At 63.8% G+C, this 15,471-nt stretch overlaps 2 protein-coding genes across 2 annotated transcripts in view; both read left to right on the top strand.

The window, feature by feature from the left end:
* The window catches only part of RNF213 (ring finger protein 213), a 66,772-nt gene extending 62,116 nt beyond the window's left edge, over positions 1-4,656 (top strand). The window contains exons 63-67 of the mRNA XM_087825772.1: positions 212-488; positions 1,106-1,300; positions 1,647-1,736; positions 1,835-2,013; positions 3,519-4,656. Of these exons, the coding sequence (XP_087681898.1) occupies positions 212-488; positions 1,106-1,300; positions 1,647-1,736; positions 1,835-2,013; positions 3,519-3,672 (895 nt within the window). The 3' untranslated portion in view covers positions 3,673-4,656. The remainder of the gene's footprint in view (positions 1-211; positions 489-1,105; positions 1,301-1,646; positions 1,737-1,834; positions 2,014-3,518) is intronic.
* Positions 4,657-7,450: 2,794 nt separating this feature from the next.
* On the top strand, positions 7,451-14,471 carry ENDOV (endonuclease V). Its single transcript, XM_087825773.1, has 9 exons — positions 7,451-7,506; positions 8,311-8,482; positions 9,147-9,281; positions 9,481-9,520; positions 10,458-10,570; positions 11,483-11,551; positions 11,857-11,985; positions 13,380-13,453; positions 14,240-14,471. The coding sequence occupies exons 1-9, from the start codon at positions 7,451-7,453 to the stop codon at positions 14,382-14,384; spliced, it is 933 nt and encodes a 310-aa protein (XP_087681899.1). The 3' UTR covers positions 14,385-14,471.
* The last annotated feature ends 1,000 nt before the right edge of the window (positions 14,472-15,471 follow it).

The following is a 15,471-nucleotide window of genomic DNA, read 5'->3' on the forward strand; positions in this document are numbered from 1 at the left end:
GCCTGCGGGGGCGGGTGCTGCCCTCTCCGCCCAGGGCCCGCGGGCCCCACGTCAGCTCCTCGGGCAAGCGCCGGTCCAGCCACGCGCACGCGTGTCCACAGGCTTGTGGGTCGTTGCGTCCGCTCGGGCCCTGAGAACAGCGCGTAGGCCCCGGCATCCGGAGCCCTGGGCCGCGGCGCCGGGCCAGGGCCTGAGCGCTTTCCATCCGCAGCTACTCCGTGGATGCCTCCGAGGTCACCGACCTGTATGTCATCGGTTACGAGGTGTCGTCAGTGACTCCGCTGATCCTCTCCAACTGCCAGTACCAGGTGGTGCAGGGCGGCGAGAACCTGCAGGAATGCAACCTGGAGCAGATCCAGCGCCAGATCACCAGCCGGTTCCTCCAGGGCAAGCCCAAGCTGACCCTCAAGGGCCTCCCCACGCTGGTGTACAGGCGCGACTGGAACTACGAGCAGCTCTTTGCGGGCATCAGGAACAAAATGCCCCAGGTGAGCGCGAGCAGCGCCCCCCAGCCTGGCGACCTGCCTTCTGGGGCCTCCCCTCTGCACAGGCTGCTCCTCCACCAGGCGTTTCAGTTCCCTGAGCCCCCCGCTCCCTCCAGAGGGTGAGCGGGACCGTGAGGCACACGTTTTCTTGGGGAGGGTGGCAGATGGCAGGGCCGTGTCCTGGTGTCATGGCCGTGTGTCCTGACGCAGAAGGCCAGAGAGTTTGTGCGTGTGGTGTGTGCTTGTTGAGTATGTGTGCATGTGTGTGCATGCATTGAGTGCGTGCGTGTGCATGAACTTGTGTGTGCGCATCTATCTGTGTGTGCCCGTGTGCATGTGTGTGTGCTCGTGTGCATGCCTGTGTGCATGTGCATGTGTGTGCCCGTGTGCATGTGTGCATGTGTGTGTGCCCGTGTGCATGTGTGCAAGTGCACATTCTCACACATCACTCTGAGCGCCCGGTGAGCCCCATCTGTGTCTGGGAATCGGCTGACACTTAGGAAGCAACTGTCGGAGGGCTCGTCCCAGCCTGTGGCCTCAGCAGCGAAGGGGGTCAGCAGTGTCCCCAGGCCGGGACGCACAGCCGCCCACGGACCCCTGCGCCGCTTCTCATTCCCCAGAGCTCCCTCCCCCGCTCGGCCGTCAGCGCCATCTGCGGGCAGCTGCAGTCCTACAGCGACGCCTGTGAAGCCCTGTCGGTCGTGGAGGTCACGCTGGGCTTTCTGAGCACAGCTGGCGAGGACCCGGACATGGACCTGAACGTGTACATCCAGGACAAGTTGCGGATGGGCGATCAGACGGAGCAGGTGTTCAAGGTGGGTCTGGGAGATCAGCACCACCCCTCGCCATCCCGCCCTCACTTCTGGGGAGGCGAGCCCCTCCCCCAGCCAGCTGGCCTGGCACAGAACAGACCCTGGAGGTAACATGGGGGGGGTGCACTGGGAACAGGAGACTCCGGCTGCAGCGTCACACGGGTGGGGCTGAGGGCACCCGCTTCCTGTGTGCTGCTCGAGGCTCGGGCTCCCAGATGCTGCCCTCGGGAGCTTTTCAGAGAGGCGGGGACTTGGTGCCGGGGCAGGGTGGCCTTCCTGCTGCCCCCGAGGGAGCTGGGATGGGCTCAGGGCAGGAACACCGGCGTTAAGGACCCTCCTCCTCCCGCAGGCCCTGCACAGGTGTCAGCTCAGGCACATCACGGCCCTCTGGCTGCTCCTCTCGGCCCACAAGTCAGAGCAGCAGCTGCGCCTGAGGAAAGTGAGTCCCACCTCCTGCCCTGCACTGGGCTGCGGGCTGGGCTGCGGGGCCGCACTCACTGCCTGGGCCTCCCTTCCCTCTCTCCCCCGTCGCTGCAGGAGCCCTTCAGGGAGCTCAAAGCCAAGTATGGAGAGGAGCTCAGCCCAGAAAACAGTAAGCTCCTGAGCTCGTTCCTGAACCACAGCAGCCTGGACGCCTTCCTCCTGGAGCTTCACGAGATGATGGTCTTGAAACTGAAGAGCCCCCAGGCCGAGGAGACCTTCAACCCCAACTGGAGGTAGGGCTCATGCGCTGGAGGTGCCGCCGCGAGGCTCCGCGGGCGTGGAAACCGCTCCTGTCTCCCCTGCAGTTACCGTTGCCAGGGCACCCGAGGACTGGCTGTGGGGGTGTCCGTCTCTTTGGATCTTTTTAAATAATTACAAAACTCACATTCTCATTATAACAGGCGGACTTGCTGAGTCAGAGGTGCTCTTTTTATACAATACGTTTTTATTGATTTCAGAGAGAGGAAGGGAGAGGGAGAGGGGGAGAAACATCAACGAGGAGAGTCATGGATCGGCTGCCTCCTGCGCGCCCCCCCGGGGATCGAGCCGCAACCCGGGCATGGGCCACGGCCGGGAATCACACCCGTGACCTCTTAGTTCATGGGATGGAGCTCAAGCTGAGCACACCGGCCGCGCAGAGGTGTTCATTTGAAAATCCATAGAAAAAGCCCCCCTCCCCCGCATGCACAGTGTGAAACCCTCACACTGGATATTCACTATGAGACAGGAGGTATTTTTCCGCTCATTGGCCGTTTGTATGTCCGTCTTCCTCTGGGTTACCTCTTGGTATCCTTTGGGGGGGCTGTTTATCTTTTTCTTAATCTTAAAAGATTAAGAATAACCTTTTATCGGTCTTGTTACAAATGCTCGGTCTCGGTGTTTAATTTTATGAAGCCAAAGCTGACAGGACTTTCCCATAGAGCCTCTGTGGAGACATAGCGGGGTCGGGGTCCCCCCGATCCTCCCGATGCGCGTGGAGCAGCCCACGCGTCGTCTCCTCCTGCTTCTGGGGCTTTACGTTGTGCATGTGTTTGGTTAACCGGTTTGCTGTGATGTGTGGTGTGAGGTAGGGATTTAACTTGGCTGGTTTTCTAAACAGAAGGCAAACCCCAGCCCCCTCGCCGGGGCACCGCCCAGCCGCTGCTTTCCCTCCGTTGCGCTGTGTGGCACGTGCCTGTGTACACTTAGGGCTTTGGATTTTTTTTTATTCTCACCTGAGGATATCTTTATTGAATTTTTAGATAGAGAGAGAGAGAAACATTGATGTGAGAGAGAAACGTCAATTGGCTGCCTCCTGTACGTGCCCCGATCGGGGGTCGAACCCATAGCCTGGGCATGTGCCCTGACCGGGAATCGAACCAGTGACCTCCAGGTTCATATGGTCGATGCTCAACCACTGAGCCACGCCGGCTGGGCCAGGCTGTGTTTCTAGACAGCAGGTCACACTACTAGACGGGCCTCCACCGGGCGGGCCCCGTCCATCCCGCAGGGCGTGCTCAGCGCAGGTACAGTGTGGGAAGTGGCGGGTGCCACGCAACCCTGAGCCGGGCTCTGGCCCCGGCGCACTTCCTCAGCCGTGGGCGGCCTGTAGCTGACCTTCAGCGTTTCTGGCCGTAGGAGCGCTTTGGTTCTATTGGTGGCTCAGAGAGGCGTCCGTGGGTGGGCGTCCGTGGGTGGGCGTCCGTAGTTTGTCTCGAAGACCGTTCTAAGTGCCGTCTCCTGTTCCTTGGTCTTTCAGCCTGAGGGACACTCTGGTGAGTTACATGGAGACCAAGGACAGTGACATTCTGGCCGAGGTGGAGTCTCAGTTTCCGGAGGAGATATTGCTGTCCAACTGTGTCTCCGTGTGGAAGACGGCGGCCGAGCTGAAGCGGGGCCGGCAGGCGAGATAGGGCCGCTGCTTCCTCGGCACCCGCTCCGCCCACGGCTGGCGCCCGTGACCGCTGCCTCGGGACACGTGTGTCCCACACTTCGCACCAGGTGGTGATCGCTGGTCACGGGAGGTGGGAGCTGAGTCCGCCGACGCCCTCTCCATGCCGGGGCGGTGGATGGGAACCGTCCGTCTCAGGCCTCCAGACCCCTAAAGGGGACGTCCCCAGGCACCTGCCCGCCCTCCTCGGACTACGACCCGGTCAGAGCGAGGGGAAGCAGGGCCGCCAGTTTCTGCTTTGCTTTTCTCCCTAGTCTGTTCTGCGCTCACAGAAGAGAGCCTGGCTTTCTCCCTGCTGCCGTTCCTTTACATTCTGGGTATGGTACACGTTCTCCTAGGTTCTCAACCACCTATAAAAAAGTGCCAGTCTCTCCACTTCTCACAACTCAGGGCATCCTGGGGCAACAGACCTTGAAGCCAAACCATCGTGACCTCACGCGGCCCCGCGACGGGCCACAGCCACACGTCAGGGGTCAGCGCACTGGACTGCGCGCCCCAGGCACTCTCAGGGTCTCAGTTTTCTCTCCTGTAAAATGAAGGAACTGAATTGGTGGCCACATTTCCTCCCAGTTCTCGCTTTCTGAAATTGTGAATGAACGTGCGTCAGCGCAGACTTGGGTCAAGGGCGCGGCCCTGGCATCTCGGCGGGAAGCGTTCGACTGGCATTCCGCCCGGTAAATGTGATCCCGGCGTCACCTCGATGTCCCTGAGACACGAGTACCTGGCGCTCGCTCTGGGTGTTGGCCAAGGCATTAAAAAAACAACAACAGACTCAGGGGCCAAAAGGAAACCAGTTACATTCCCGAAAAAGGAAGGAGGGAGTGGTGGGCCAGCCCTGACCTCGTGGTGCGTTCCAGCTGGGGGTGAGACGCGGCGGGACCCGTCTGCACTGATTCTGCTCCTGGTGGCCCGGCAGCCACGGCCACCGAGAAACCACTGTTTACAAGCCAGGCAGAGGGCTTCCGTGCGCACTCCAAGCGAGCTAATGACTCCGTTGACTTGAAGCTGGGTCCGTGGGCGGTGAGGGCCGAGAAGCAGGCCCGGGGCTTCCCGGGGTCGCTGCGGCAGGCCCCGCGGCCCGCAGGCACGGTGGCGGTTTCTCCCCCTTGCGCTCGCTGAGGGGAGTAGGGTGATCCGAGCCCCGCGGTCATTCACGGGAGACGACGTCCGCCTGCGCCAGTTCCCGACTGCGCAGAGGCACCCCTCCGACATCTGCACCCTGGGTGCCGCCGAGCTGCCGTCTGCTCAGGGGACGGGGCTGCCTGCGAGCCCGTGGGCGCCTCGGAGTTGGGGCAGCACCCGGGGTGCCGCTCTGGCGCCTCGGGGTGCCACGCCCCGGCAGAAGGCCCTTTCTTGTTTCAGGGGCGGGGAGAGGCTGGGAATTTTCTCCCCATTTTGATGGTTTCTTAGTTAAGATGTTTCGTTTTGGACGCTACGCTTTCAGAGCCTTAACTGCCATTTTTCAGTATTATCTTTTCTTAAAATACGCTGGCCTCGCACCCACCAATGCGAGACTTAAGTTTTATCGTACTGGTTGCACCTGTTTAATAAACTTGAGTTCCGCGGCCTGAGGATCGGAGCCCGTGTACGGCCGCTCGCCTCGGCTGGGCTGGGGCAGGGTCCTGGGCGCTGTGGAAATGCTCCCGTAGAGGTGCCCGCCACGTGGACGGTCCCGGAAGGGAAACGGAGGCTGTGGTTCCGAGCACAAGGGTCCACTTGTCCTCTGGGCAGAATGGCAGCAGAGCCTCGGGGGGCCCCAGAGGGTTCAACGTCAACGCCGCTCCCCGAGCGCGGTGGCCTCCGCCTGAGAGGGGCGCCCTCTGTCCCCAGCCTGCGGGAGCAGAGCCCAGCTACCCAGGCAGCGGGGGGGGGGGGTCCCTGGAAAAGGAGATCGTGTGAGAGATGGATCGTGAGCTTATGCCCGCGTGGCAAACGCCGCTTTAGGGAAGGGTTGCTATGAGAAGCCCTGCCAATAAGAAAAGGCTCCCGGGGGCGCCGCTGGGGTCTGAGCGGAGCTGCCAGCCCCCTTCTCCTGCTGTCCGTCGGGCCCTCCCCCCCTTTCTCGCTCGGCCCAGGCAGTGAGAGTCACGGGCCTGGTGGGGATGTACCTGGAAATCTCCACGACTCACCCGTGCCCGTCTCTGCGTGTGTGCAGGCGATCTGCCGGCCCCACGGGCTGCCGGGCCTCCTCTGTTAACTGCCGGTCGCGAGCTATTTCCTCTCCCCCATCTCCCCGCCCCGCGAGCTCTTGCAGCCATTCCCGGGTTCGGGCAGTTCCAACCCAGAAACAAGGCTGCAGTGGAAACGGTCACTGTGAAGAAAAGGCCGGGCAGGTGACGGCACCCCCGCCCGGCGTGTTCCCCGTGAAGTGCGGCCGAGCCCCGAGAGAGGCCAGAGGGGAGCTGGGAGAACCTGGGGCCTGAGCTGGGTGACCGTCCCTCCAGCCACGACTAGCATTTATATTGCTTCCCGCCGTTTCTAATCCCTTCTCACTAATGAAGCATCATGAATCCAGTTCCAACTGGGAGAGAGCACCAGGCATGGGGGGGGGGGGGGGCACTGACAGAATTCACACCCCAGACTCTGGAGGGTGCTCTTGCCGGTATTTCCAGAAGCCATGGGGGGCGGGGGGCAGGAGCAGAGGGAAAATGGAGCTGGTGTGCGTCCAGGCCGCCCCTGACTGTCCACACCGGATAAAGACCTGCCTTCCACAGCCCCCTTCCCTTCACACCTAAACTCATTCCAGTGCTCACGTCCCCCGGCACGGCCTCCGTCACCCCTACCTGCACCCCGAACACAACACAACCTCCACCCCAGCACAGCTATCACCACCTCTGTCCCCAACGACCAGGCCCAAGGGCCTCCGACCACTCCACCAAGGCTACGTGCAGCCTTCCTTTCCCGAACCTCGGAGTGTGGGCCTTGCCCTTCCGTGTCTTCCCCTTGAGATGTTTTCAGGCCCCCTTCTTACCCACGTACTTCTCTGAATCCCCGCAGGGCCACATCGCTCCCCTTCAGCCTCTCTGGCTGCCCCGCAGCGCCCAGCACAGGCTGACCTCTTTGCTGCCTCAGGACCTTTGCACATGCTGTTCCCTCGCCTGAGAGTCAGTGTTCCCAAGGCCGAGGCTTTCTGCACGGGTCCCGCCCGGTCGAATCGGTGGGTCTGGCTCCACCAAGGGCGGTGCCCCTTCCTTCCCTGGAAACTTCACAGTAGTGGCTGGAACTGAGGTCAAGGTCCATGCGAATGGCAGGTGCCTGGCGATGGGGTTCGGGGCACGTTACCCCAAATGATGGCCCCTGGCACACAGAATATCGGAGTTTGGGAAAACAGCAGAGATGGGGAGGCGGCTGCGGGCGGGAGGGAGGGAGACAGAATGGGGGGCCCGAGGCTGTCGAGCAGATCTGCGGCTTCTTCGCAGCGCTCAGCCATCACGCGTGTTTCCTGGGCGGCGGGGCGGCCCGCTCCGCCCGCGGGGCCCAGCCCGGTCGGCCTCCTCCCGGTGCGGCGCCCCGGGGACCCGCCCGCGCCCGCCCGCGCCCGCCCGCGCCCGCCCGCTGGAGGGCGGTGCAGGGGCGAGGCCCGTCCTCAGTGCGACCTCCGGCCACCAGGCGGCGCCGTCGGGGGAAGCCCCGCTCCGAGGCAGCCCCGCCGAGCGCCGCCTAGGCAACCAGGGAGGCCCAGAGCATGCGCGCGGCGTCTCCGGAAGTGACGCCACCGGAAGGGGTGCCGGGGCTGTGCTATGGCCCAGGAAGCGGTTGGGCGGCTGCCGGAGGAAACCCTGTCGCTATGGAAACGGTAATGAGGCCGGGAAACGCCCGCTACCTGGGGGCTGGAGCGGCACCGTCCCCCGCGACACCCCCGATCTGGGAGCCCCAGGCTTTGGGGCGGCGGGGGGCCCTGGCCCGCTTCCGGCTCGCCGGCCAAAGGGCCTTCGGGAGTTGTAGTGGGCGGGGTGGGGGGCTCGTTTCCGGCGCGCGTCCCGGGTCACGGGGAGGGGCCGAGCCAGTCGGAGGACCGGGCGGTCTGAGGGCGGGGCGGCCGGAGGGGCGGGGTCAGCCGGAGGGGCGGGGTCAGACAGAGGGGCGGGGTCAGCTGGAGGGGGCGGGGTGGTCCTAGGGGCGGGGCGGCCATAGGGGCAGGGCTGTCGGAGGGGCGGGGTGGTCCGAGGGGCGGGGCAGCGGAGGGGCGGGGCAGCCGGAAGGGGCGGGGTGGTCCTAGGGGCGGGGCGGCCATAGGGGCAGGGCTGTCGGAGGGGCGGGGTGGTCCGAGGGGCGGGGCATCCGGAGGGGCGGGGCATCCGGAGGGGGCGGGGTGGTCCTAGGGACCGGGCGTTCGAGGGGCGGGGCACTCGGAGGGGCGGGGGCAGCCAGAGGGCGGGGCAGTCGGAGGGGGCGGGGCAGTCGGAGGGGCGGGGTGGTCTGAGGGGCGGGGCTGTCCGAGGGGCGGGGCCTTCCGAGGGGCGGGGCAGCTGGAGGGCGGGGCTGTCGGAGGGGCGGGGCAGCCGGAGGGCCCTGATCGGGGCCCGGGCCCGGGGGCGTCGGAGCGGGATGCAGGGCGGGGCTGCTCCCCGCGGCCCGCTGGACCGGTGCCTGCCCCCAGGGAGCAAGCCCAGCTGAAGGCCCGCGTGGTGGACCGGGACACGGAGGCGTGGCAGCGGGACCCCGCCTTCTCGGGGCTGCAGAGGGTCGGGGGCGTGGACGTGTCCTTCGTGAAGGGCGACAGTGTGCGCGCCTGCGCCTCCCTGGTGGTGCTCAGCTACCCCGAGCTCCAGGTAACCCGGGGCGGGGGTGGCACCGGTCAGGGCAGCCCCGCTCGGCTCCGTGCCCGCCTCGGCGAGGGAGGCGGGGCTCCGGGGAAGGGAACCGGTGCTTCGTAGGATTTCGTTCATAGGTTGGGGAGCCTTGGGAGGAAAAAAGGGGACATTTCGGACTCCCCATCTCAGTGACCCGCGGCGACGCATCCCACGTTGCCCCGGCTGGACACCTCTGTCTTCCCAGACCCCTCGCCCGCAGCCGCACACTAGCTCCGTTTTGGTTTTTCCTGCCTCCTCAGTGGCCCTGGAGTTGGTGCCTTTGTCAGCATCCTGGCCGCCCCTTCCCTGGCTATGCCATGGTCACCCCTCGGCCAGGTCACCACCTGGTTCACACTCACAAGGCCTAAGGGCCTTCCTGGTCTGACCCCTGCATAAGTCGCGCTGCAGGCTCAGCTCAGCAGCAGGCCGACTCCCCAGCCCATTTGCAGCAGTCACCTCGTCCTCGCTCATGGTTTCCCCCCAGATCCGTGAGGCAGGGAAGGGGGACGTGGGTGGCCTGGGAGATGGAGAGGGAGCTGGCAGTGGAAAGAAAAGGTTGTAGGTGAAGGGCTGAGGGCGTTCGGGGAGACGGGTGGCCAGGGCCACGTCCCGCCAGTGGCTTGACCTGGCTGCCTGGTGACAGGTGGTGTATGAGGACTGCCGCATGGTTAGCCTGACAGCCCCCTACTTGTCGGGCTTCCTGGCCTTCCGAGAGGTGCCCTTCCTGGTGGACGCGGTGCGGCGGCTTCAGGAGAAGGAGCCCAGCCTCATGCCCCAGGCAGGTACCTCGAAGGGCCTCTGCTTTTGTGGGCGGGGAGACCTGGGGGCTTCCTGGAGGAGGTGCACTTTGCCCTGAGAACAAGGATAGACTTTCTCAAAAGCTGGACTCAGAGTGGTGGCCCCACCCCTCCTGCCCCCGGATGTCCCCGCCCAGTGGTCAGTGCCTCTGACCTGGACTTTCCCTGTGGCTCTTCCAGGTCCTCCTTGTGGATGGAAATGGGGTGCTGCACCACCGAGGTGATCCTGCTCCCAAGAGGGGGCCCGGGAGGGCTGTGGGAAGGGGGGACCTCCCAGGACACTTGTACCCCAGCTGGGCACTGACAGCTCCTTTCTGGACTCACTGCTTTGTCAGGACCCACCAGTAAAGATCCCTGCCCCATATTTCCTGCCTGCCCCACAGCCTTCCCCCAGCACCCTCCACTGGCCCGTTTGGGGTGGCATTGCCCAGTTGGGACCTGACAGCTACCAGAAGTCCCAGGCCCGAGCTCAGTCAGCCTGACCCACTGGTGGCCCACCCTGTGTCCTGACAGGTCCTTGTCTCAGATCAGACAGGGACAGACAGGAGGGCCATTCCCCAGGGACTCCAGGAAACCTATACCCTGGTGCTGGAACCTTGGCCCAAGGGAGAACCGAGGGGAAGGGGCTGCTTTACCCTTAGATAGGAACCTGGGGGCTGGCAACAGAGGAAGCCAAAGGGTGGTGTTGGCTCTTCAGCTGCTGCACTGGGAGCCAGTGGGTCCAGGGCCACCCTGGATGTAAGTACTGGACTAGCAGGCAGCCCTGGGCTGGGACCCCAGGAACTGCAATCCTGGTCACCTGGCAAGAGCCCCAGAGTGTCAGGGGAGTTGGGGGGACAGAGACCTGATGGTGGCCATGAAGGAGGGGAAGGTAGAAAGTGCTAGAAATGAGAAGAGAAATGGGTGAAGTACTGTGAGCACTAAATGGGCTCCTAAGTTGTTGGAGAGAAGGCGTCCTCTGTCCAGCGGACAGCCGTGAAGTTGGGCAGAGGGCTACGTCCAAGGGCAGGCTGGGGCTCGGAGGCCTGTCTCCTCAGCTGTCTGCCCGCAACAGGACTCTGTCCACTTGGGGAAACTCAGGTTGGTTCTGGTTTGTCCCCAAAGCCCACACCATCCCTAGACTGCTTGGCTCACTGCCCTCCCCGCCTTCTGTGCAGGCTTCGGGGTGGCCTGCCACCTGGGTGTCCTCACAGACCTGCCCTGCATCGGGGTGGCTAAGAAGCTGCTGCAGGTGGACGGGCTGGAGAACAATACCCTGCACAAGGACAAGGTGAGGAGCAGGCCTGCGGGCATGGCTGGATGGGCGCCAGGGACCACCCTGCCTGGCTGCCCTGGCCTGCTGACTGTTGACACTCTTGTTCCCGTCCTGCATCCCCGTTGGTCAGGAAGACCCATTTTTCCCTGCACCCCCTTGTGTCCCCTGTGGGTGGTAGAACCTCACAGAGCACCCTCAGCTCCTCCCCAGCCTCCCTGCCCTAAGGTGTCCCCATGTGGGACAGGGCCTCTGGTTATTGGGACCAGGACATTGGGGAGCCTCTGCAGGGCTACACACTCTCCCCAACCCCAGCCTCCAGGCCTTGCTTTCAGCACCCTGTCCTGGACATCTCCTTGCTCTGGCCCCTGTTGCTGGCACTGGGAATGTGGCACCCACTCCTGAGAAAGCTGGTGACACCCAGCTCTGCCCCGAGATAGCAGACTCCGAGCAGAGGGCACATCTGTCTCATCCCTCCAGCAGTCCCACATATGTGTGGAGCAGTGGACAGGGACTCCAGACCCTCCCAGTGAGCCAGTCCCCATCTACCCTAAAACATTTGTTGGATTGAATCAAATGTGCCCAGATTCCTCCCAGGAGAGAAAGCGGCAGGAAGTGGCCTTGGGCGGGGTCTGACCTGAAATGTAGGAACGGGGCCTTTGTCCCACTGCAGCCCGGGCAGGCTGCCGCCCCCCCTCCAGGCCCCACATCCTCTGCTGTAGAGGAGGAGAGAGCCGAGCTCCCAGGGCCTCTGCAGGGTGGGACGGTGCTGTGGGCAGCACACTGGACAGGCTGGCTCCTAGGGTGGGCGCAAGCATCCCCTGGCTGCGCCACGGCCCCTGCAGGAGCGGGCCCTTCTGTCTCCCTGCCAGTGGCTGCCAGGTTTCAAACATGAGAAAAGGTGTTTTTTCAGTGTTTCCTGTTTTCCAGATACGCCTCCTGTGTGCCAGAGGAGACACGTTTCCTCTGACGGGCAGCTCCGGGGCCGTCTTGGGCATGGTGAGTGGCAGGGCCTGTGCTCCCCCGAGGCAAGCCTGTCAGGCGGGGTCAGTGGGGCCCTGGTCAGCACCCACGTATGTGCACACGCACACCAGACGCCAGCCGCTCCCGTCTTCCCACCACTGCCTGACTGGCGTGTCCTGCCCTTCATGTCCCCCCACCTCAGGCTGTACTGAGGGGTCTTTGGTGCCCCTGCTCGTCCCACCCTGTCCCGAGGACAAGCAGCAGGAAGGTGTCCAGAGGAGCTGCATGTACCCCCAGCTCCCTCCTGCCCGCAGCGCCCTGACCCGCCTTCCTTGTCCCAGGCCCTGAAGAGCCACGACCGCAGCATCAAGCCCCTGTACGTGTCCGTGGGCCACAAGATAAGCCTGGAGGCGGCCGTGCGCCTGACCCACAGCTGCTGCAGGTTCCGGATCCCGGAGCCCGTGCGCCAGGTGGGTGGCTCAGTCAGGGCCCTGGCTCTGCCTCTCAGCCGGAGGAGCCCTGTCACCCTGCGGCCATGGCCACCACCACCCCTCCTTGGGTCCTGGGCCTTCCTGGCTGCCGGTGTGCAGGGCGGCCTCCAGGTGGCAGCAGTGGCCCGCACAGCGTGGGGCTCAGCCCCTGCCGAGGACCAAGTCCTCTCAGGTGGCCCCTGAGAGTACCTCCCTAGGTGTCCACACTCTCTCCCACCCAGGGTTCCCAGGGTGCAGGTTCTCGGGCCTGCGACCTGTGTCCTGGCTCCAGGAGGCCCTGCCTCCTGCATTCCTACCCACTTGTACGGCCTTGAGCTACTGCCCAAACCCTGAGCCTGGGATCCCTGTGTTGGTGCAGCGGGCAAGTCTCTGTGCTTCAGAGTGACAGCGACCCTGTGAGCCTGTCCTGCAGTGAGGGGTGGCCTGTGAAGTGCTTGCGCACCTGGAAGGCGGGTGGGGACCTTGTGTCCAGCCCTGGAGAAAAGCCTGTGGGTTCTTGGGCCTGTACCCCCAGGGAGGACAGCCAGCTACCTCTTCCCAGGGGCCCACAGTCCCTGTTACTCCATGGGTGGGGGGAGGCTCTGCCTAGTGACTGCCTATGTCTTGGTCCACTTTCTTCCTGGGACCCCTGTCTGCCAGCAGCGCCCTCCTGACTCTGCCTCCTAAGAGAGGATGAGAGGGGCTGTGCCTGCTCCCTCTCTCCACGGCGTCCGTGGGTCCCCTGTGCCAGGCCTGGGCTCCCCTCCCAGGCTGAGGGGAAGGTGGGTGCGGCCTCACTTCTCTCACGGGTGCCTTCACCCCAGAGCATCTGCTGCCCACCTGCTCGCTCCCGCTGAAGCCGAGGCCCCTGGGGGTCGCCATGTGTCCCATCTGATATGGCGCTGAGGCCAGACCCCTGGGGTGAGGTCAGCACAGGGCAGAGCCCAGTGGCAAGGCCCAGGGGGGCCCACATGCCCTTGTCACTCTGGGACTTTGAGGAACTTTCTGCACTTGCCTGGGGACAGGGTTGTGGCTGATAGTAGACGGGAGATGAGCTGAGCCAGGAGCCCTCGGAGAAGAGGTTTCAGCAGAGGATCTGGCTCAGGTGAACCCACGAAAGGGAAGCCTCGGCTGTAAGATGACAGCCAAGTGGCAGGAGCTGAAGTGGGGGGACCGAGGATCCCACCTCAGGCTCTGGGGGACCTGCCGTCGCAGGACCTGGGCTGAGTGCCTGTCCTTGATAACCTGCCTCCCGGGGCTGCCGCTCCTTGTGCTGAAGGCTGGCCAGTGTTATCTCTGTGGCTTTCTCAGGAGGGAGTGAGGTGGGGAGGGCTTGTCCAGAGGCCAGCTTGGGACCCCATCCCCACCCCTCATGTGAGCCACCCTTTCCTCAGGCCGACATCCGCTCCCGAGACTATATTCGCAGGACCCTGGGCGGCCCTGTGCCCTCTGACCCGGGGCAGGAGAGGTGAGCAAGGGAGGCTGGGCCATGGTTACAAGCCCTCAGGCAGAGGGGATGCGGTGTCCCTGCAGGGACAGGAGGGGGAAGCCAGCAGGATGCTGGGGGCCTGGGCAGATGTGTGTGCAGAAACCCCCAGAGCCCACAGCCCACCTCCTCCAAGGGCTGCCCCTGCCTGCCTTGGGCCATGTACCTGTGAGCCACTGGGCCGGGGCCCCTGCAGGAAGGGCATGGGAGTCTGACAGGCCGGCCTGAGTCCTGGCTGCAGGACCTGCCGGGCCTCTGACGCTCTCTGAGCCTCGGTTTCCTCATGTGCGTGGCAGTCACAGTCATTCCTGTCCTGCTGGTCCTCGTGGGGGAGGACCTGGCATTCACAGGTAGTCCCACCCACAGCAGCTGGCTGTGGGGTCCCGAGTGCACCTAACCGCAAGACAGCGCTGTTACCACTTCACAGATGAGGACACAGGCGCAGGGCAGTGATGGAACCCACGGCGCTTTCAGTCAGCAGTGGTTTCTGAGCCTGGTCTCTGGCACCCAGGCTGGGAATCGGCGCTGCCTGCGTCCCCAGGAGGCATTTCTGTTCCTCTCTCTCTAAGCCTGCGGCTGGCCTGGGTCCAGCTGAGCTGCTTTGAGAATGGGAGATGTGCACCTGGGACCCCAAGCTCTCCCAGGGGTGGGGCAGGCGATCAGTCTGGGTCTGAGGATCCCAGTCAGTGGCAGCCTCTGGGGACCACTTGGTAAATGAGGGGACCTCGGGCTCTCAGGTTTGATGGTACCCCTTCTTGTTGTTACCAGGAGCCAGGAGGCACCGAGGCCAAAGGCGTACCCTAAAGGAGACCCCAAAGAGCCCACAGGTGAGGGCAGGACCCCCAAGGCCCATAGCCAAGGAGGCCCCAGAACACACCCAAAAGCCCCAGACCCAGGTGCCCAGGAGCAGTAGAGCAAGGGCTGGGTGCGGAGCGGAGCTGGACGCCCTGAAGACTTGGGCTGCCTGCAATGTCCTCTGGTCTCAGGACAGTAGCTGGCCCTGGGGTTCCTCTGTAAAGATGGGGAACATCCACCCAACAGCAGGACTGAGACAGGACGCAGCAGGCAGCCCTGCTCAGGTGGGTTGTGGCTGTCCCTCCTGCTCATGGTCACCGTCACAAGGCCGGGCAGCCTGGAGCATGCTCAGCAGAAGACGTCTCAGCCACAGAGCCCCTGACTGCCTCATGCCTGCCCAGCCCATGCCCTGGGAGAGCTTCCCAGGGGGATGTCCACAGCAGCAGTCCCCTGGGACCCACCTCAGGGATGTGTGGAGATGGCCACTGCCGCCTTACGGGGTGGGAACCAGACTCTGTGTGAAGCCGCTGGTTCCTCAGGGACGACTGGAGGGACCTGGCAGGCCTCCCAGGCAGCAGGCTGCGGGGATGAGGCCAAGAACTGCATATTCTTTTCTGTGGGGGCCCATCCTCACCCCCCCTCCAGCGAGGACCCTGCCAGAGTTGGACTACATTTTCAGACAGATTACCTGAGCACTTTATGGTGTTTAGGGGTTTTTTTTTGAGATTAAAGTCACATAAAAAATCATTTTAAACATATTTAAGTGTACAATTAAGTGGTTTTTAGTATATTCATAATCTTGTGCAATATTGCTCCCGTCTGGTCCAGAACTTTCTGTCTAGATCTGCAGGCACCTCGGGTGAGTGGAGTCGGCACAGCGTCTCCGAGGCTCGCGTGTCATGTGGGGTGTTGGTGCTTCACGGATGTGCCGTGTCTTCGTCTGTCCATCACGGTGGTGCCTGTTTGGGGCTGTTGCGAGGCTTCGTTACCGGTGATGAGCACATGGCGTGTGCACGTAGTTTCTGTCCTCAGCCTGTGCCCTGGAGGGGATTCCTGGCCCTCATGGCTGTTGAACTGAGGGCCAGCCGCCGGTTCCATCACAGCCCCACCAGCAGCGCACGGGGCTCTGGCCCCCGCGTCCTCGCCGGCCCTGTGCCTTCTGGTTGGGTGCGGTGCCTCACGATGGCTCTGGTTTGCGTTTCCCT

The sequence above is a fragment of the Miniopterus natalensis genome, chromosome 17 (genome assembly GCF_054644295.1).
Source record: "Miniopterus natalensis isolate mMinNat1 chromosome 17, mMinNat1.hap1, whole genome shotgun sequence".
Taxonomy (NCBI): domain Eukaryota; kingdom Metazoa; phylum Chordata; class Mammalia; order Chiroptera; family Miniopteridae; genus Miniopterus; species Miniopterus natalensis.